Source organism: Microplitis demolitor, chromosome 2 (assembly GCF_026212275.2).
Source record: "Microplitis demolitor isolate Queensland-Clemson2020A chromosome 2, iyMicDemo2.1a, whole genome shotgun sequence".
NCBI classification, from domain to species: Eukaryota; Metazoa; Arthropoda; class Insecta; order Hymenoptera; family Braconidae; genus Microplitis; species Microplitis demolitor.
The window spans coordinates 13,336,363-13,357,770 of record NC_068546.1 but is presented as its reverse complement, the minus strand read 5'-3'; the positions used below and the strand labels follow the sequence as shown (position 1 = coordinate 13,357,770).

Genomic DNA, 21,408 nt, shown 5'->3' with positions numbered 1-21,408 from the left:
TGTAGATGGTTTAACCAGTGATTGACTCTAGTGTTGTGCCACGATCGAAGTGAGTGAAGGCGACGGTCGGAAGGGTAATTTTAAATCTATTATTTAATATCAGAATGCTGATTTTCCCCTTTCTATAACTCAGCCAAGGAGTTCGATTGAACCTCACATGGTTAGTGTGAGAATATAGGGATTTGAGCACCGATTATTAATTAATAGATTAATGTATGAAATTAGTTTTATTCTGTCATCCAACCAAGGAACTGCAATCGAGTGGCTGATATAAGAATGTTATAATTTCGTGTTGCTTTACAACTTATTTTATTAGACGGTCCCGTTCAATGACCTGCGTGGCGTTAGAGTAGGTCAGAGATTTTCTAAGCGAGAGGGCTATTGGGTCGATGAATATGGGCCCTAGAGAAGACCGTGTTCTTTCTCTGCCTTACTTTAAAGTTACTATGACTTAGTTTACCAGCACTCGAATGCCAGAGAAAAGGACAGTAAATGAAAAGACAAATGTATACAAAAAAAATCTGGGCGTCGGTTGACCCTGCGGGCCAGCCTCAAAACTTCCCGCTGTTTTCGACCTCAAAGAGTTCAAAAACATTAGTGTAGACATCTTTTCGAGCTCTTCGAGCTCGAAAATGCTGTCACATGCACTTGTTTTTTTACGATCTTTTCAAGCTCTAACAAGTTACCTGTTATGCTGAAGTTTGAAAATTTAAGATTCGAAAATCATCAATGAAGCGGTTTTTAAACATTAGTTCCTGATTATGTTCAGTAAAATAAGTGTATTGAGGCAGAAATCAATGTCGGGGATCGAAATCAAGATTTAAATATGTTTTGACTCATGTAAGAAACAATAAAATATGAAATATCCGATAAAAATATTAAAAACTACGTTTTATCGATTTTTTTGTTGATAATATGATTTAAACTAAAAACCGAATTCGATGACATTATATGATCAGAAGAAACCATAAAAAAGATGAGTTGGTATGATATCAGGCACATTTTAGTACGTTATATTATGATTTATCCGGAAAAAATAACATTAAATGTTATTTTTTTAACTTTTCAACGCTGATATCTTTTGAACTAATCAATCGATTTTGATGTTTGAGGTGGCAATCGATGCATTTTATTGAGTACTAGAGCTGATTAGATTTTGAAGTCGATCGTATAAGTTGTTTTTGAGAAATCAATAAAAGACTAAAAAAAAAATTTTTTTTTTTTTCGTAATTCGCGAATATTTTCAAGTCTATTCGATCAAATAATCTGAAATTTTTAGAAAAGTTGATGACCAACAAGCTCTTTCGATTGCCACCTCAACCATCCAAATCGATTCATTAGTTCAAAAGTTACAAAGAGTTTACATACATACACACACACACACACACACACACACACACACACACACACACACACACACACACACTTGGACATCATTCTGAAAATAGTCAGAATAGCTTCCTAGGACCTCAAAACGTCAACATCTGATGAAAACTCGATTTTCGAAAATCGGGGTGAAAACAATAACTTCCCGAAATTTTTGAAAATCGTCGATTTTCTTAGCGGGAAGTTAAAACATGTGTAGTATATTGACAGATTTAATTTTATAAAATATTATGATAATGAACTTACCCCAATGGGTTAGTATACCTCCACACTCACTCACTCCAGATTCACCAATTCGACTTTGTGTACACAGGAATTTTACAATGTTTTATGACAGTTTTTAACTGAGATTCACAGGTTGAATCTATTCACACGAACGCACTACACGCTGAACCGAGAGGCCGGCATTGCCTTCAAGTGAATTCATAATGATTTTTAGGATTTTATTAACAGGATTAACTATTCCCGAACAAGGACTCCGGTTGCCTAGGCGGTGGACGTCACGTGAAAGAGTTTGGTTAATTCTATTGGCCACTCAAATGATTTTACTCTGGGTATCCAACCTAGGAGTCCAGATGCCTAGGCGTGGAGCGTCACGAGAACGAATTTTGAAGTAAACTCAGTGAGTCTTACTCGTGGATAAGTCCGATTATCGATCTAGGACCCCCGATTGCCTAGGCTGTGGAGCGTCACAAGAACGAATGTTGGAATCTTACTTGCGGATAGATCCGACAAGGGTTTTAGTAGCTGAAGTAATGACTTTTTGATGTTTAATAAAAGAATCGAATTTCGATTATCGAACTAGGACCTCCGATTGCCTAGGCGTGGAGCGTCACGAGAACGAATTTTGAAATCAACTCAGTGAGTCTTACTCGCGGATAGATCCGACACGGGTTTTAGTTGCGGCGGTAATGACTGACTCTAATTATTTTCCCTGGGTTTATATATGAAAATTTTGGGAGAAAAGTGGGGCTAAGAATATTGAAAGCGTGAGAATAAAGGGGTTAGATCATAATTTTGAGTGACATTTATTTATATTCTCGGAAACCTATGTCATGTTAGAAAATTTACTAATTATAGGGGACTCAGAGATACAAGCGCTTGATTCATTAGCGGGTGGATATGAACTCTCTAATTCCATTAGTAGTGTTTGGTAATTATCGATTACCAATCTGAATTTCCCGCGATCCGACGGGAGTTCAGCCGCCAGCGCCCATCCGGTGACGCAGCTAACTCACCCCCGGCAACCGTTTTTCTCTTTGCTGCTACGACGCTGTCAACAGTGAATTCCTTTCTCAACGTACAAAACATTTTTCACCGCAAATTATTTCACCCTGTCAAGGATTAAGAAGTTTCCAGAACGTGCTTAATTCACCAGGTAACCATCTTGCCAATATAATTTATTAGATAGTTCTGATTCAGACGCCATCGGCTCAACATCATTAATTCTAACCTGTTCACGACACGGGGCTTGACCACGGCGTCGTTTTTTCTAAGTGCTGCTCGGATCAATTGTGTATAATTGTTATTGACAATTAATATTTAACTTAATCAATATTGCTCAATTAATTTATAATTAAATATGACTGTTCAATTGATTTTGTGATCATGTGCTCGGATCAGCGTCTGCTACGCTCGGCCCGGACTGGTATTTCCACCGGGTTCCTATACTTAATTTACCTACAAATAAATTCTGTTCAATTAATTAATAACTAATTAAGTTGTGTAAACAATTGTTACGCTCGGCATGGTGTGATACACACATCCATGTTCAATTACTCGGATCAACTCAGTGTATTCCTACGATTTCTGATCGGATCGATTACATATATAAATCTGTTCAGTAATTAATAATTACTTAAATTATAACATTTGTTACGCTCGGCGTGGTGTGATACACACATCCATGTCCTACTCATCGGATCACTCAATACATTCTTAATTCTTATAATCGGATCAAATTTACTTTTGTTCAAGTTACTGTGCTGTGATATTGTTAATATATTAATTGTTTTTTTTTTTTATACTTGACTATTATTATTTCACGACCTTCTAACACCCAGTTCCGGAAATTAAATAATTAAATTTGTAATTAGATAAAGTTTTTACAAGTAGTGAGACAGAAAGAAATAAAATTTTGATTTAAACGACAGGAGCTCTTTACTCTACTTTCCGGGTAAATAATATCAACAGAGAATTCGTGGGAACTGTAATATTCATCGATGTTAGATGATGTTAAATTAAGTGTTCGGGTAATAAAATTTTGAATCTTTGGGAGAATTTTTAAGCTAACTTCGTTTGGACATTAAAATTTACTTAAGGCTCAAGTGAGGAGTATTAAAAAGAGATCGGTATGGTTCTATATATAGGTTTGCTGTTGAACACTTCATCTAGTAAACCGGCCATCGCGGTGCAGATGCGCTTATGAGAGAGAGAGACAGATATTTGCCTATCCACTTGTTTTACTTCTATTTCACTCTCTCTTTCTCCATGCCTTATAATATTATATTTTGATATTCATAATTATTGTTCATTTCAGAATACCCCCAACTGATTCAGAGCAAGTCCAACACCTCTCCCCTTTTTCCTGGAATTCATTGGATGTGCTCTGAATAGCAGAAATATTTCAAAAATAAAAATTTTAAATAATTTGGGATTAAAAGTAATTCATGTGTATCAGTTGTTACAGTTGCATATTTTGAGAAAGTTAACAGTCGCCACATGGAAAAACATTCGATTATCCTGGAGTTGTAGTATAACACAGCGTTCATTTTTGAATTCAAACAACTGAATTTTTAAGTCCCCGTGTTCAATTTCACAGAACTTGCGATAAAAAGCAGGGTTTTCTTCATCGTAAAAATAATTATTGATCGTTTCCATGGAGCTACTTAATTTTTGCCACTCATTTAGACTTAACTGTATTCACATTTTGGTCATTTATTGATAATTTGTACGGCAGGTTTAACGTCATTGTCGTAATATTTTAAACCGCAACGTAACTGCTTTGTATTCGATTTATTTAACGAAATTACTTGAGCTTGATATACAAAGTCTTGGGATGCCATGGCTCTGAAGTGATTGTTGTTTAGTCACAACTTATACTGATTTTCATTTGTTATTTGAACTTACACATGCAGTAGGAAAAAAGAGTGAAAGGGGGAGAAGGCCCAGAGGTCTGACTTTCTGGAGGGGTGTTAACTAATGGAGGGGGAAATAAACAATTTTGAATTTGAGAACTTTATTTTATAGTTTTATTTCATTTGAGTGCAATAGGGTTTTACTGAAAAATGTATATTTTAGACCTAACGCTCAGGCAGCGGCATATAAATTTAAAAAAGTTTTTTCAAAAACGAAAACGACTCAAAATTAGAAAAAAAAAATTTTCAAAATGTTTTATAAAAGTATTATCGAAGAAATACTCGATTTTAAAAATGTTAATGCAAATACTGAAAATGAGTTGGTTATTTAAAGATATCTCATGTGAATTCTATGGAAATTTTCAGCCTTCGTAAGCGAAGATTCAGACTTTTTTGAATTGTGTATTGCGATACCTAGGTTATTTATACCTGAACGCATGACACAAGAATATTATGAGCACAGTTCCTGGGAAATTAAGTATCACCCGCCTCCACTTAGAAGCATAGCAAGCACTAGCATCCTTAAGAATACGGAAACATTATCTTAAAGTATCGACTTAGAATATGTTCTTCACTTATTAAAGTTCGATCCGATCACAAAAAAGTTAGCTTTAAACCCCCCATTGAATCTTGACTATGAAATCGAAGAAAAATCAATTGAAGAGATGCAGTTATGTGAATTACAGTGTTGGAGTAGTGGTCGGCACTATATTCCTTTTTATCCAACGACTTTATATTGTTGTGGAAGAGAGATAGATTCGGTCAAATGAATAATGTATATCATTAGATGTTAAAAAACTGGAAATTGTAAAGTCATTGGCGGTGAGAGAACAGGGATAGATTTTCGATAAAGAGAAGGAGGATCCAGAACCTAGCAGTCAGTGGTTGTATTTGGAAGTGGTTACTACAGTGGAAAATTATCAAATATTAACGATATCAAGTGACTTAGGAGCAATGCATCCTCTATGAAACGATGGTTTTGAAGAAGTACTCGTAAGTATTGGTGAGGATTTTGAGAAGCAGCACCAGGTTGCAATGGAGATAAATGGAGCTAATATAACTCCAGATTTAAGTGAAGACTCGGGGAAAGATATGTATTCTGCATCTCAGGAAAAATATATGAAAATGCATGGTTTTCGTGGAAATTTGTCTCAATTCGATAAGCAGGGTTCGTTACCCCATGGCGTCACAGAGTTTAGACGATCTTCATGTGCAGGTATTTACATCAATTAAATTTATGTAGTTCTTCATTAAATAAATATTTATTCATATTGAGTTTATTTTATTGTTGAAAACAGAAAAGATTTTGGAAAAAATTACTTCAGAGACATTAGAAAGAATCAATATTGAGTTAGAAGTTCACATGAATATTAATCGTGAGTCTGTCTATCGAACGTGGGAGTATGCACGCTCAGGTAATTATAGCAAGTTAAAATTTTTAATCTAATTTTACACAATTTTTATTCTTCATTCTATTTTTTAGATGAGCCCAGTAAGAGAGCCTCTAGAAACAAAGAAAAATGAAGTCGTATTCGATTTCTAAAAATCGTTTTTTTTTAGATGGAAAAAGTGTATACAATCACTAAATTTATCATGATCATTATTATTGAAATATTTTTAAAATTTAGATCTTATTATTTTTTTATCTGATTTCAGAATATCCCTCTTCATCCACTCCGATCGCTCAAAATCAAGAGCTAGCTCTAGTAGGCGAATCTGAGAAAATTAATGAGTCTCATCATATAGATTTGACGTTGAGCAGAAGAAAAAAAAACCACAACAAATAAAAATTCGAAAGGTCAAAAAAATTGATAAAAAAATAAAAATTTTAAAGAACAACAAAACAATAAGAAAAAAATAAAATAAAATAAAAAACTGCGTTAATTTTTGAGTAAAATTGTATGATATTCTTAAAACAATAATAAATTTGTAACTCGAATTGTATTTCAATTTAAAAAATATAATAAATAAAAAAAAAATAATAATAAAAAGTACTTCTTACTAATTAAGATTTCTTCCACACCTCATTCCCGTCGTTAATTTATTTTACTTTAAATTTACTATAAATATTCTGAGTAGGATAAGTAGGAAAATAGCAGTTTGAAGTAACGATAAAAATTATTTATATTTTTTTTATTTTTTTATTATAAAATCTTAGCCTAAAGAATACATGTTTTATCGTCTACAACTTTGATTATAAATTAACCCTCTTTCAGATACATTTGTCAATAGTTTACTTAATTAATTTTCATTTCTCTTTATTCCATGTTTAACAATTTGATTAAACATTCTTAATAAAAGTCGATCGTTCTGTTTTGTGTCTTTATTAAACAGTTTACAAAATGATGATAGGGAGTTGTTATTAGAAAGCCAACAAAGTACAACAATACAATATTGATCACAAAAATTAGAAGCAATATCTTGTAGTTGATGTTTATTCTATTTGTAATTTCTGCAATTTCTTCCAAGGCGTTGAGTAAATTGAGGGTCACGGGGTGGTCGTCCGATACTGTCGAAGTAGATTCTGTATCCATTCTTGTTGACAAAGAATGCAACTCACTCAACTCCTGTTTTTGTGTGGTCATCGGTATTTGCAATGGTTCCACAAGGGCGTGGCCATGCCCAAGAGATTTTGTCTGCTGGGTAGACTCCGCCAGTGCAGGCATCGGTGTATGGTAACAGTTTCAATAACTGACGAGTATCCATAAAACTAACCGTACAGTGTGGTATCTTACTGAATACTAAATTTTATTTACTACTTCTCTATTTCATATGATTTTTATTAATAAATTATAATCTACAATAACTTGTCTTGAAGAATCTATTTCTAGTATATTATCGAATTCCAAGTATACTACTCAGTTCACATTAACTTCAAGAGCACTAATAAAACGTGCTTCTATTCTCAAACTTCCAGTATCTACCAAATTCCTATGAGAAGCTAGATTAGCTGATAGATCAGGTGTTAGATCAAAAGCATAAAGAGTGTATCCATGAGTATACTCGATACGTGAGATACAGTTCCCCGTACTTCCAAAATGGATACCCGTTCCACTAAATAGTGTATTAAATGCTTCCACCTCTAAGTAATTGACCCTGTAATTTGGCTGTATCACTCGGCCCAATAACTGTTTCCCGTCAATGTATGAGGAAAGATAGTTTAACGAAAATGTTTGGAAATTAAATAGGTTATGAATTTTTGAATCATTATATGCTCGATTATCCACAAAACCAATTATTATTCTTTTAGGTAACTGACCCAATACAACATTATCAATGGTGTTACCGAGTATACCCTGAGATAAAACAAATGATTTTACTTCAACTCTAGTTAGTCGATACTTTGCTGTTGTTTGACCTAAAGTTCTTGCATGAGCAATTAAAATACTTCGGCTAATTTTCACTCTTCTGACAACTAACATTGCTTCTGAAATCTTGACAATGTAAGAATTTGCACTTCCATCCATAAGACAAAATGCGTTTTTTGAGCGGATTAATCGAATTCTCATTTCAACTCCATTAAGCAAAAATTTATCTTGATTGAAAACCTCAAAATGTAAATGTTTCATCATTTTAAACTCTTCTCCTTTTGACGAATAAGCGATCTGTCCATCTAGACCGGTTTTTTTTTGCTACTACAGCATCCATTTCATCCCGGATATCCATAGACCATAAAGACATTTTTAGATAACTTTTTTTTGCGTCAACTCCATAATTTAAAGGTGTTTCTATGTGAGCTCCGTAAAGGTCGGCATTATTGGGCGGGGAAATCATTTTTTGACTGAAAAAAAACATCTACTTCATTAAACATAGAATGCAAAAAATTATTCATTGGGCCCACATAATCTTTTTCGTCTACTTTGCCATTAGATTATATAATTTTTGTTTCAACTTTTATCATAGTATGCGATAAATCAATGTATTCCTAGCTATGCCCAGGTACGACAAATTCTATCGGAGCGTCGTCCAACAAAGATGACATTGGATTGTAATACGTCTATTGCGATTGTTCAATACTTGTTCGTGTAGGCGGTAATGTGAATGAATCAAGTACTGATTTCGCGCACTCAACCAAATGTGAATGTAAAAACGCCATTTTTTAATTAAATATATCGTACACGTCACGGTTCTTCCGAGAATTTTTTACTTTACGAACTTTTTTAGTAACTTTTTTCTTCTTCTTAGTGGCTTTTCATTTTCTTTTTGCTGTTGTTTTTTTATTACTGTTCCACTTCTTCACCCTATCAGTTCTGGTAGTCTTATGAGTAATTTTGCGTATGCGCTTTCTTTTATATCCAGAGCCCCTCATAATTTCATCCAATTTTTCTGATGCCTTTCTTTTAAGACGTAATCCAGAGTCTGTAAGCCTATGCTCCAAGGACTGTTTTAAAGGAACTTGTCCCATTGTGAAATCACTCAACACATCAGCACCTGCATGAACTGCCTCCTTTCCTATAGCGCGTGCTGCTTTACCAAGAAACGGGACTACTATACGAAAGTGTCCTCCGAGAAACGCCCTTATTCCGTGACCATGCTGATAAGATCCAACATGAACTTTACCAAACCTATTAAATTTTACAATGTAACCTCCTCCCGCCTGGTTATTTTAATACTTGACATAATGAGACATTTTTAATCAACTCTTTTAAAGTGTAGTGTGACGTTCAATGGTCCGTAGTCAAATGGTGCAGGATCTCCGTCATTATCTCTTAGATCTATTTCAATTGTTCCAAATGAATTTGATAAAACTGGAATATATTTAGGAGAGCCATAGGTGCTGGTAATCTTCATACCGTAGGTATATGAACTTGAATCTATAGGTATTATGCGTAACAGTGCAGAGTTCACATCACAAGTCACATAGGGGGAACATATATCTGAATATGTAAAGAGACTGCTGGGCAAACCTCGTATTGAACTCAGAGGTCTTTTACTTATACTTGCGAATTCATAACTCCTTCCCTTTTTATTACCAATTACAAATTTTTGATGATTATTTCTATCAGTGTAGCGTTCAAAGCTTAAAATATCTAATAAAGTATTTGACAGTTCAAGGCGATGTCTCGTATCTTTACAAAAAGGAGGTTCACAAATTCGCTTGATTCTAGTATATCCTGATTCATCTATTTCAAAATGAAAATGCTTCATTGTAGGAAGAAAGTAAGTAAAATTATGTACCAATTGCTTTGATCATTATAGAGTCCAGGTGGAAAATTAAAATCATCACGTATATCTTTTGATCCTTCAGCTCTTATTTTACATATTTTACTTTTATTTTTCGATTGTATATATACTCTTCAGTGTCTTACCTCACAGTAATTTAGAATAAGAGGTTGTTACCTCTTGTAAATTACTATTGTATATATACTCTTTTCTTTTCATTCTATGTATTGACTCTTAAGTCAACCAACAAAACTTAAGGTATATGCCTATTTGCCATAATGTTTGTAGTTTCGTCTAAGTACGTTAACGGACTCGCCAGTGAGGCGATTTAAATGCACTTTTGCCTTAGACTACATCTCCTACCAGTACGCGCCAGCATAAAACAGTGTTGGGGGCTTCAGCCAGACACTACACTAGCAAAAGAAGGCAGATACCATCCAAGCTGCTTGCACCAAAACGCTATGTGAGCTGTTGTACACATTTAAAATACTGAAATAACACAAATATGCTGATTTTTACTATTACAAGAGTTCAAAAACTATTTGTTACTTTTAGATAGACCTTTCTATCGCCACCGTCTATTTTACGGTATTATATAAAATTACTTATATTTATGAAAAAAATTTGATTTTGAAAATTAGCATGATTTTAAGTTATTTTTGACAATTTTGTATATTTCAATTGCAAGGTCCAGATAAATATCTAGTGTTACAGACAAAACCTTATTCAGAAAATTTAATCCGCCGTGTAGCTGAACACGTGGAAAAAATTTAATTATAGGTATTTAAGGTGCAAGCACTTGGAACTTTTGAAAATGTGGTTGACCATGATTCCAAACTATTACCAGTAAATATATACTTAGCTCTGAGTTCAAGCCTAGCTTTCCTGTGAGTCTTTGATGTCAAATTTGGTATCAAATTGATGGACTTTTGCTGTTAACTCATGAAAGCTCGAGCTTAGAGAAAAAAGTACATGACGGTTTTTGTAGAAAATTTAGTTTTCTATAAGAAAGGTTCAATAACTTATATTTGTAAGACTATTATTTTAAAAAATATATGAACTTAAAGTTATTTAAATTTTGAATTTTAGCAAAATTTCGAGGTTAATTGTTTTATAATTAAATAATATTCATATTTTTAGTAGTTTTTTATTTAATTTTATTTAATACCTAGCAAAGAACAAAAAATTTTTAAGACATTCAAAATTAATTATTTACAGTCTATTTTTGGAATGAATCGAAATAAAATGGGTTTTTAAATTCATTTGGATAAATATTTCAAGGTATTTTTCATATTTTATATATTTATGTATTAATCATTATCTTTCATAAATTACTGATCGTATATAAATTATTAAATCAAAATAATAATCAATTGAAACGAATATGATAGCTTACTCACATACATTTTTGGCAGTCTGAAGATTTCTCATAATAAAATATGATTTTTATTTCAGTTTTTTAATTATTAAGCAGCGCTTATTAGTTTTTAAACTATCGCTACAACTGTATAATAAGCGCTGCTCAATTATTAAAAGACTGACATAAAAATTATATTTTATTATGTAAAAGTATTAGACTGCCAAAAATGTATGTGAGTAAGCTATCATATTCATTTCAATTGATGATGATGTTGATTTAATCTATACTAATAATTGGAGAACCGGTTTTTTTGTTCTGTTATACGGCGAAAACTACTGAATCGATCGGAATAATATTCCATAAGATGCAGCGTGTTTCGGAAAAGGTATATCATATATGATATGTCGGTGATTACTTATCCGGAACATATTTTTTGACTTAGAAATTATGAATTATTATTGTAACTAAATTTATTCTATTCGATTGTCGTTTGTTTAAAATTAATTATTTAACTCTATTGGTCATGTTTATTTATTGGCTATCTCAAAACCACGCATGAATAAAAACGAGATAATTTTTTATCAGTGGAATTATCACCAAAACCACGCAAACCTAAAACTGAAACTAAAATGCTCAGAACTCATTAGCAAAAACAAAAACAGTGACTGGAAAACTAAAAACAGAGTTACGGTGTGCCACGATGTCGCTCAATGTGTAGGTTTATGGAGAGAGGAAGTGGTCCGGGTTTCATCATTCCAAATTCATGTAAATTATTAGGAGATTTGCAATTCTTCATTAAACAACAAATAATCTCAAAATCTCTATTTAACAATAAACAAAATACTGTAAAATCATACAATTAATTTTACTCCTTAACAAAATACTGGATCTAATAACATTGACATCCAAATGAAGCGTATCGAGACCCTATAAATAAATAATTGAATAAATACATTAATTAATTAAGTAACTCGAGCCAGCCAATACTCGATTAGTATTCGTCGAACTAGAAAAATAATCATGGATCCGATACTCTAGAACATTTTCTTTACCAAAATCGGAATGTTAACGTACATGGGTCTCATATTTATGTTAATTAGGTAATAATTACTTTAATAACTGAACATTCTTATAATTATTTTTATAAAATAATATTGACAATGAAGCGTGAACATGACTTGAAACTGTGACAACATTCTCATAATTATCTCAGAACTTACATCTTTTCATTAATGAAAACAGTAGCATAATACCTCCAGACTTTGACTCGAACTCAATTAATTATTAATAATTAGTTCATACCTGATTATTGATGAATAAAATATCAACCAACGTCTTACACTGTTTTTAAATAATACTTCTGTAACAATAATCTGAATCGGTAGCTTTCTACAATGCCATGAGCTGTAGCGCCATTACTGGACATATCTGCTCGCTTCAATCGACCAGAGCCGAATGCTCTCGACCGTATTCCCCAAACTAAAAACATTATCGCCATGTTTACCAGCTCGATACTTCGCTCCATAACTCCAACTCAATATCAAATACTCAACAGCCAATAATTGAGGAGCATCCTATTGAGCATGGATATCCGAATGTAGTTGCTCTTCTGGACTCGGCTTCAGTTGAGATCGCAGACCAAATTCCTAAATTTGAGTGACCAGCAGTTACCCTCAGCAGCACACTGGTCAAAGCTGTCCACTGAGGCTTACCAACAAAACCCTAAACTCCAAAATGACCAGAAATAGCAGCTTCTACAGCGATAGTGGTCACTAAATTATCGCTGAGTCCTGCCAATCATGATAACAAAACAACTGATCTTATATATCTAATCCATAGTCCGTATTTTGGAGCGCTAGCATTTCAGCTAGATCTCCGCAATCCACATAGAAGTATCATAGGGTCAGGTAAGCATCCTGACATCAGATACAACCGGGTGACAATTACTTGAGCCCCACTCCATGGTTGCTCTGACTTGTCCACATACTCAATACACCCAAAACTGTAAATCCAAAACTCTAACAGAATCATTTACCAAACTCTAATTGCAAGCCATATCCCATAATAATTTTTCATAAATCTGATTCTAATTCTTTAATCTAATTTTTCTTATCAACAGCTGTAACTGTAGCCGGATGCTACTCTATATTTCATCCTCAAACTATAACTTAAATCAAAAATCTGTATCAAAATCGTTAATTACGGTAAGCTAAACTATAAGTCTTGAGTTACCATGCTCGAGAATACAATACAATCAGTTGGTGCTTGTGACGTTAACTTCAATCCAAGCCTCGTACAAAAAAATAACGTCACAATATATTTATATATATATTGTAACGAATGTAAAACTGATGTTTTTAAAATATTTGAATAACTAGAAAACAAATGCCTTTTTCTCTTGTTTTATAGATGCGCGACGAATTCTGTGGTCACTCAAATTTCTTAAAGTTGTTAAAAAAAAAATTTCATAAAAAAATTTTTTTTTTTCGGAATTTTGTTATTTTTTGAAATTTTTGTATCTTTTCAAAATTTGAGTACTGGTTGGAATGAAAATGTGGACGAAGCTCGGAAATTTTTTTTTTATTTTGTTAAAGATTATGAGCATTTCAGAGCAAAAAACGTGATCCTCTAATATTTCAAAAATTCGATCGAGGGAAACAAAAACGGCTGGTTGGATTAATCTGGCTCTTCAAAGGATTTTTGAGGGCATGTTGAACTATAAAATGCACGCTCAACATTATTGATTTCCACAATATTTTCGATCCAGCGCTTGATTTTCCAAAAAACCACCAACAGCCCTTTTTTTGTTGCATTTTTAAATTCATGTGACTAAAGGAAAAAATTTCTTTTTTGAAAAAACAATGGCTAATCATTTAAGGAAATTCATTTAAGTTTTTAAGCCCACCATTAATTTTCGGTGCGATCATTGGTTGCTGAGATATCGATAATCAAAGATAAAAGTATCCTTTTAATTTAAAGACCAATATCTCGGCGACAAGTAGATGTATCAAGGTCTATAAAGAATGAAATTAAAGCTAAATAATAATGGTATCCGATCCTTACAGTGGTTAAGCAAAAAACAATTTTCCTACGCCCGTAGACCAAAAAAAAAAAACAATAAAAAAAATTTGAAAATTATCTTGTCGCTGGTTTTTCTAAGATTACTCAAAAACCGCTGACGCAAAAAATTTTTGAAGTGCTAATCCAAAAAGTAGACACTTGGAGCTACAATTTCCCTTTTTTTTCTTCCTTATACAACCATTTTTCTCGAAGTTACGGCCTGTTGAAAATCACCCAAAAATTATTATAATTAACACACAAATTATTATAATTATTATTTTCGGCCCTAGTCTTTCGACCAATAGACCGGGATCAAACTGAGTAATCATCTGGAAGGGTTTTCGAAATAAAAAAAAATGTTGTAAATAGGAATTCAACTATTATATATTCTACACTTAAAATTTCTAATGCTATGATTACAATAGATCTCACAATTTGAAATATTTGATAAATGTATTAGGAGGCGACCCGCCAACGCTAATTACATAGACACAAATTATCATAAATTCAAAATTAATACGGGGATAAAGGTGGGCACGTGCCTACTCTTTCTCGTATAATTAGAATTTTTCAATAAAATATTCGCTATTGGATTACTTCGATAACGTATAATGATTCGTAGGGGATTTTGTTGATTGGAAACTTGTTTGATTACAAAGAAAATTTAACTTAAATTTACAGTACCTGAAGTTGTTGAGACTGGAGTATACTTTTGGCTTACACTGAGTTTACTGTACTATACTATTCGTGGTTAAAATTTGATTTGACGTAAACTTGATATTTTTAATTTAATTACTCACTAACTGAAACAATATTTACTAAACACTAATATATAGTTATAAAATAAAGTGTGATGACACTTGAACAACTAAATAAAACAACAATGTGTGAGAACACTTTTGAATGAAAACTAGTACAGAACTAGTGTAAAGTGTGAGAACACTTGTAAAAAAAACTAGTACGAAACTAGTGTGAAGTGTGAGAAGACTTGTAAAAAAACTTGTACGGAACTAGTGTATACTTTCCTGTCGTTACTGACCCGGAACTATCAACTGAGGGTGATTGATGTGTGTCTATACTTTTTATATTTTCTGATCGGGTCCTATTTGGTGGATCGTTTGGGGGAAAACTGTGTCCAATCGGAACACAGTTCCCTTGGGTCCATTCCCTTTCCCTAGGATTTTCCGCTAGGGAAGTAAAAGCATACCCTGATGCGGGCCTATGTGTGTGCGCATCCACACATACACCCACATACACAATATTCTATGATATTGGAACTTATTTATGATAATAGAAATTTATATCTATTTTATAAATTTTCCTTATGATTATTTACTTTTATTTATTTATATAAATTTTTATTTATTTAAGATTTATTGGTTTAATTATTTACTTATTTAAAAAAAATTTATATCTGTTTGCATGAATCTTTTCTTATGTATATTCTATTAATTAATTAATTTGTTCATATAAAACTTTATAATTTTTTCTCATAGTTTTACTCCTTTAAATTTTATTAATTTATTTAATTATTTATGTAAATTTTTTATTTACTCTTATAATTTTTATTTATTTGAGTTTTATTAATTTATTTAATTATTTATGTAAAATTTTATATTTACTCTTTTAATTTTCATTTATTTGGATTTTATTAACTAAGTTATTTATTTAAATATTCTGGAACGCGTGTCATTAAATTCATTGCTTTATGTATCTGTTTTACGTTTACGTGGACACAAAAATTTTTATCTACAAAAATGCACTTAAAAATATAAGGGCTTATAAGATTATATACTTTGTCTATTTTATTTATTTAACAATGAGTCATTGTTAAACTTTCAATTTTTCTTTTAAAATATTTTAAGTAAACTTTTGTTGATAAAATATTTTTGTTAATTTTTATGGAAAGTGTTTCCAGATGTTCTTTGGGCCTTGATTCTATTGTGACCCGAGGTTTCATTAAAAATGCATTTGGTTGTTTGCTCTAGGATTTCTACGTTCGTCAGAGCAAACAAATTTACTAATTCTAAACATTTTTTACAACTACATTTCTTATCACTCTAGGGTTATAAAAAAAAAATAAAATCTAGTCGCCTAGTATTTGTCGATGAATAAATTTAAGTAAAATGAATTTAAAAAAAAAAGAAAGAGAAATAATAATGTTCAGCATTTGAACTGGAGGTAACAATATATTTGTAGTATTTCAACTTATGATTAATATTACTTATACACTACAATTATAACACACTTATATTAAAAATAATAACACTACAATTAACAGGAATAAAAGAAAGGCAAGAGAGATATAGTTTATTAATATACAGATGTATGTTGTTTAGTTGTCAATATTAGACTGACAGACTTTAGTCGCGCATCTATAAAACAAGAGAAGAACGCATTTGTTTTCTAGCTATTCAAATATTTTAGGGATTAGTTTCACATTCATTACTCTACTCCTTTCTCAATGAAATTATCATTCTGATGAAATTGTGTTGGAAGAATCGAATTTAATTGAAATTAAAATCATTTACAATTCTGGTTTGATTCCACTATCGTCCCAACACACCCTATCTATCACCATATAGGGAAAAAAACACCATAGCCTCCCTCAAAAAAATGAAACATTCTGTTAAGAAGTCAATCGATTCGCGTAACTATTTTTCTATTCAACGAATCAAAATAAATTAAATTAAAAATGTAACCCTCCCCTTTAGTAAATAGATCCTCTATGGAAATGGGAGCAGGTTCAGGATGGAAACAGAAACTCCTTCTTCCCCTCCTGGAAGGATTAGGAATGGACTCCTTCTCTCCCTCCCCAATAATGTTGGAAATATTATCTGCACATAATAAAGAAAACAAAACGAGTATCTCCAAAATTTTGTAAAATTTCATACATAAACATATTTCATCGTTACATCTCATTAATTATCAGTTGTTAATTATGAACTTCCATTATTATGATTAAATCAATAATTTCGATTTTGAATGCTCAATGTTCTACCGCTCGATCCATTTAGTTTACATGCCGATATCTATCTCGAACTAACACATCAATGATACTGAGTAATACACGTTGCAACGAATTTCAATTTTTTCCCCTAAAAGTTCCGCGGAAACTCTCCAGGGTATCCATCTATTTCTCAGAAGCCATGGCCACTAACACAAGAGAAATGCTGACGAGGTCAACTCCGGATGAACCCCAAAGCTCCAGTCGGGATACTGTTGACCAATGGTAAGTCCTAAGAATCAAACCTTTGATTTGAGCTGAGCTCACTCAGACCAAAAAAATATCTAGTCTCTCATCAAAGGCCCATTAATCCCGGGAACCCCTTACAACGACCAATCATTCAGGGTCCTCAGACAGACATCCCTCAACTAATTACCGAACTTCAAACATTTCCAGTCCTAATAGAATCCCGGGAATTCCCCAATAACGTTTCCACCAAAATCGTTCAGAGCCCTCAGCCAGACTTCTTTTAGTATCTCGGGGACTCACGACGCCTACCGTGTGGCTATTTAGGTTCCACTGCCAGACTTTTCTTACGGACGATACCAGTCTTCAGTAAGTCGTCCAGACAAATCATCAATTTTATCAGTTTGCAAAATATCCTAGACTTACTAATTGAATACAGAATCCCGGGAAGTCTTTACAACGTCTACATTGAGATCATTCAGGGTCCCAGTTGGACTGCTTATGTATTTTCCTTATTGATCACAATATGATGCAAGAAGGTTTACATGCAAGACTTTATATTTTTCATTTGTGCTTTAGTGTACTTCACTGTCACTCTCTCGCTCTCGGCCTTTTCACTGACTTTAAATCCTCCCTACTTTCTTTATAGTACACCAAAGTTGTTAATGGTATATACCGTTTTAAAGGAAATTTATTAAGGAACATTTTTCAATGCAATCCTTATTTCCTTCATGATGTGATTAATAAAAAAAAATGATTTAGTCCAAAGCCTCCAGTGCGTCAATAGTGGTGTTCTGACTCGTCTAAATACGATAACTTTCGAAAAACATGGCTTATCGACTCATTTTTTTTTATTTATCTATGTACCCGGGAAAAAATGTTTTTATAAAATTTTACAAAATTTTAGTACTAACATTTTATAAAATGTTACCTGGCCATTTTCAGTATGAGATTTTAAAAAATTTTGTAACATTTTATAAAATCATTATTTTTTTCCGGGATGGGTCACCTATCCAATTCATGTCCCTCCTCGATGCTACTCAACTTTTGTGATCGATGGATTGTAGCCTGCTCCGCTTGTCCGTTGGCCACTTGTAGTTATGAGGTATTCGTGGCTGTATTTATGATTACACATGATTTCTTATCCGTCATATTTCATAGTATTAATTTATAATAACATAATAATTCACCCATTATTGCAGATATAACTTGTTTCTCAAACACGATCAGGTTAAATAGTATATAACTTCATTTATAATTATATTAAAAAAAACGATTTGAATAATTCAACGATCGATTGTTTAATGAACATGAAATTTTAAAATTAATTAAATTTATTGATTTTAAATGATTTATGTTTTTAAATTAATGGCGAAACTTTTGAACTGTTTTGTGAGTAATGAGGATTTAATTTTAATTGATAGTTGATAAAATAAAAGTTTTTTAACATTGAAATTAAAATTGTCACATTATGTAATATATATATATATATATATATATATATATATATATATATATATATATATATATATATTTATTAGGGCGCTTCGTTTCCGGCAAAAGTATATTTTTGTTGCTCATCAAGCAAAATATTGTTCTTCATGCTTAAGCAAAAATTCCTGCCAAGTTTGAGCTCTTAATTCCAATCCTAAGTACTTTCCATTTGATTTCCAAGATTTCCTATTTATAATACACGTAAATTAAATAACTCTTATTTTAACTTTCTAATACTCAGCTGCGTTTTGTGATATCGACTCGGTTTTGATTGCAAATTGTAAGGCATTTGGTCTTCTTCGAAAGTGCCCATAGTAACTTAACTGTAATTCCAGCTGTTTCACTAATGTCCGCTGAGGAAGTCATTTTCCGTATGAAATTGACCTTTATTGGGTTGCAGAACGTAAACCAATGAATGCACACCAAAAATGTATATGGGAATGTTATAGAAAATCTTATTCTCTTGAAAAAAAGCCGTATGAGTCATCCGCTAAAGTCTATTGTTTTCAAGTTATAGGAGTTTTATTAATTTAAAAAATATAATATTGAAAAAAAATGACAATTGCTATTTTATTTTTAAAATTTTAAAAACTCTTATAACTCGGAAACTGTGGATTTTAGCGACTTGACTCATAAGGCTTTTTGTGAAGGGAATAAAATTTCCTATAATATTCTCATTTACAATTTTGATGTGCATTCATTGGTTTACGTTCTGTAAGCCAATAAACGTCAATTTGATACGAAAAATGCCTTCCTCAGCAGACATCAGTGAAACAGCTGGAATTATATCTGAGTTACTATGGGCACTTTTGATGAAGACCAAATGCCCTACAATTTGCAACCAAAACCGAGTCGATATCATAAAACGCAGTTGAGTATTAGAAAGTTAAAATAAAAGTAATTTAATTTACGTGTATTTCAAATGGGAAATCTTGGAAATCAAATTAAAAGTGCTTAGAATTGGAATTAAGAGCTCAAACTTGGCAGGAATTTTAGTTTAAGCATAAAGAACAATATTCTGCTTGATGAGCAACAAAAAAAATACTTTCGCCGGAAACGAAGCACCCTAATATATATTTAAAAATATGTAGTGGAAAAGGGAGGTGGAGGTAGACAAAACGAGGTACCCCCAAATTTTTATAAAAAAAAAATTTTATTTTTTAAATGTATTTTTACCATTCAAAAATTACTTTTGTAAATATAATTGAGCATTATTTTGAATTTCTTTCGTTAAACTTTTCCAAAAATCGAGTATCGGTAGCTGTAAAATGAGCGAATAAACTAAATGGATCTGGTTTAGGCGAAGTTGGTTAAACAATTAAAAATTACTCAGATTTCATCACAAATAAATTATAAATTTATTTACACTTATTTACACTGAAAAATTATGAGAATTATGATTAATAGCGAATGCGACTAGATAATTTATACGCGATAGCGAATGCAAACTCACAGTTATTTTATTCACGAATAAAATTGACACGTGGTCAATAGCGGTTAATTCAATGATAATTAATTAACAATTAATTATTGTCACAAGAACAATTTATTTATTCTCAATAAATAGCAGCCTTGATGTACTGTCTAAATATTGAGGATAATTTAGCGTAGCGATTTAGTTATAATATTACACAAGGATAATAAGCGAAGCGGTTCAAGCACGAGGTTGCACGAAGCAAAGACACGTTGTAGAAACTCTGAGCGAAGCGGTTAGACAGACAGTTGTAGAATGAAAATTGGTAGCGTCGTTGAGTCGTCGAGACGCTTGGTGTCGACGTGGCAGCCTTGCTGCCTATAACGAATTTTCCCATTGGCTTAAAAGCGCGCCAACAGGAAGCGAATTTTGTGATTGGTCAGCTTGTAGCGGGTTCTCAGGACGTCTTGACACGATCCTGAGTTAGAAATAGTATGTGCCGGGCCCAAATAGCGAGTGACCCGGCACTATTCTGACCTTCAGTTAGTAGCGAGCTCGGCTTCTCCCGAACCGAGCGGAAATGCACGAAGCTTGATTTAAATTAATCAAGCTCGTGACTGAACAGTAGCAAAATGTTAATGACTTTTGTACTATGATAAAAACTATTAAAAATTTTTTTATCTTCCTTTGCATCGAATAATTGTGTAAAATACAATTTCTGATAATGTAAAACTTACAAAAAATTTTAACAAAATCAAACTTTCAATATTCAGAACTTTTTTTTATTTACATTTTTCTATAAAATTGTATAAGATTTTATAAAATTTTATATAATTTTATGAAATAGTATAAAACTTTACAAAACTCCGTACAATTTCATCAAATTTCATTCAATTATTACTTCCCTCTCTAAGATCTTACTACATAAAATTTTATAAAATTTGATAAAATGTTTTAATATTTTATACAGTTATATAAAATGTTATACAATTTCATAAAATTACATTTATTTATTACGTTTTTTACTCAGATCTGACTTTATGAAATTTTATTGAATTTTATACAATTTTATAAAATTCTATAAAATTGTATGAATTTTTATAAAATTTTGTTCAGAAATTTTATAAAATTTCATAAAAACATTTTTTCCTGGGTATTTTTGACCACAGAACCCTCTCAAAAAACACTATCTGAAGCCTTT

The 21,408-nt window shown here is 32.1% G+C and overlaps 1 protein-coding gene across 3 annotated transcripts in view; it reads left to right on the top strand.

Moving 5' to 3' along the window:
• The window catches only part of LOC103573766 (uncharacterized), a 170,848-nt gene that overhangs the window by 45,704 nt on the left and 103,736 nt on the right, over positions 1–21,408 (top strand). Inside the window, exons 2-4 of one of the 3 annotated variants that reach the window (XM_053736893.1) lie at positions 4,890–5,739; positions 5,822–5,938; positions 6,007–6,447. The exons of 1 other annotated variant lie outside the window; for it this stretch is intronic. In XM_053736893.1, coding sequence (XP_053592868.1) covers positions 5,559–5,739; positions 5,822–5,938; positions 6,007–6,047 — 339 coding nt within the window. In that variant the 5' untranslated portion in view covers positions 4,890–5,558 and the 3' untranslated portion in view covers positions 6,048–6,447. Of the gene's footprint in view, positions 1–3,925; positions 5,740–5,821; positions 5,939–6,006; positions 6,448–21,408 lie in introns of those variants that run through there. One more of the 3 variants, XM_053736892.1, reaches the window with a different exon arrangement.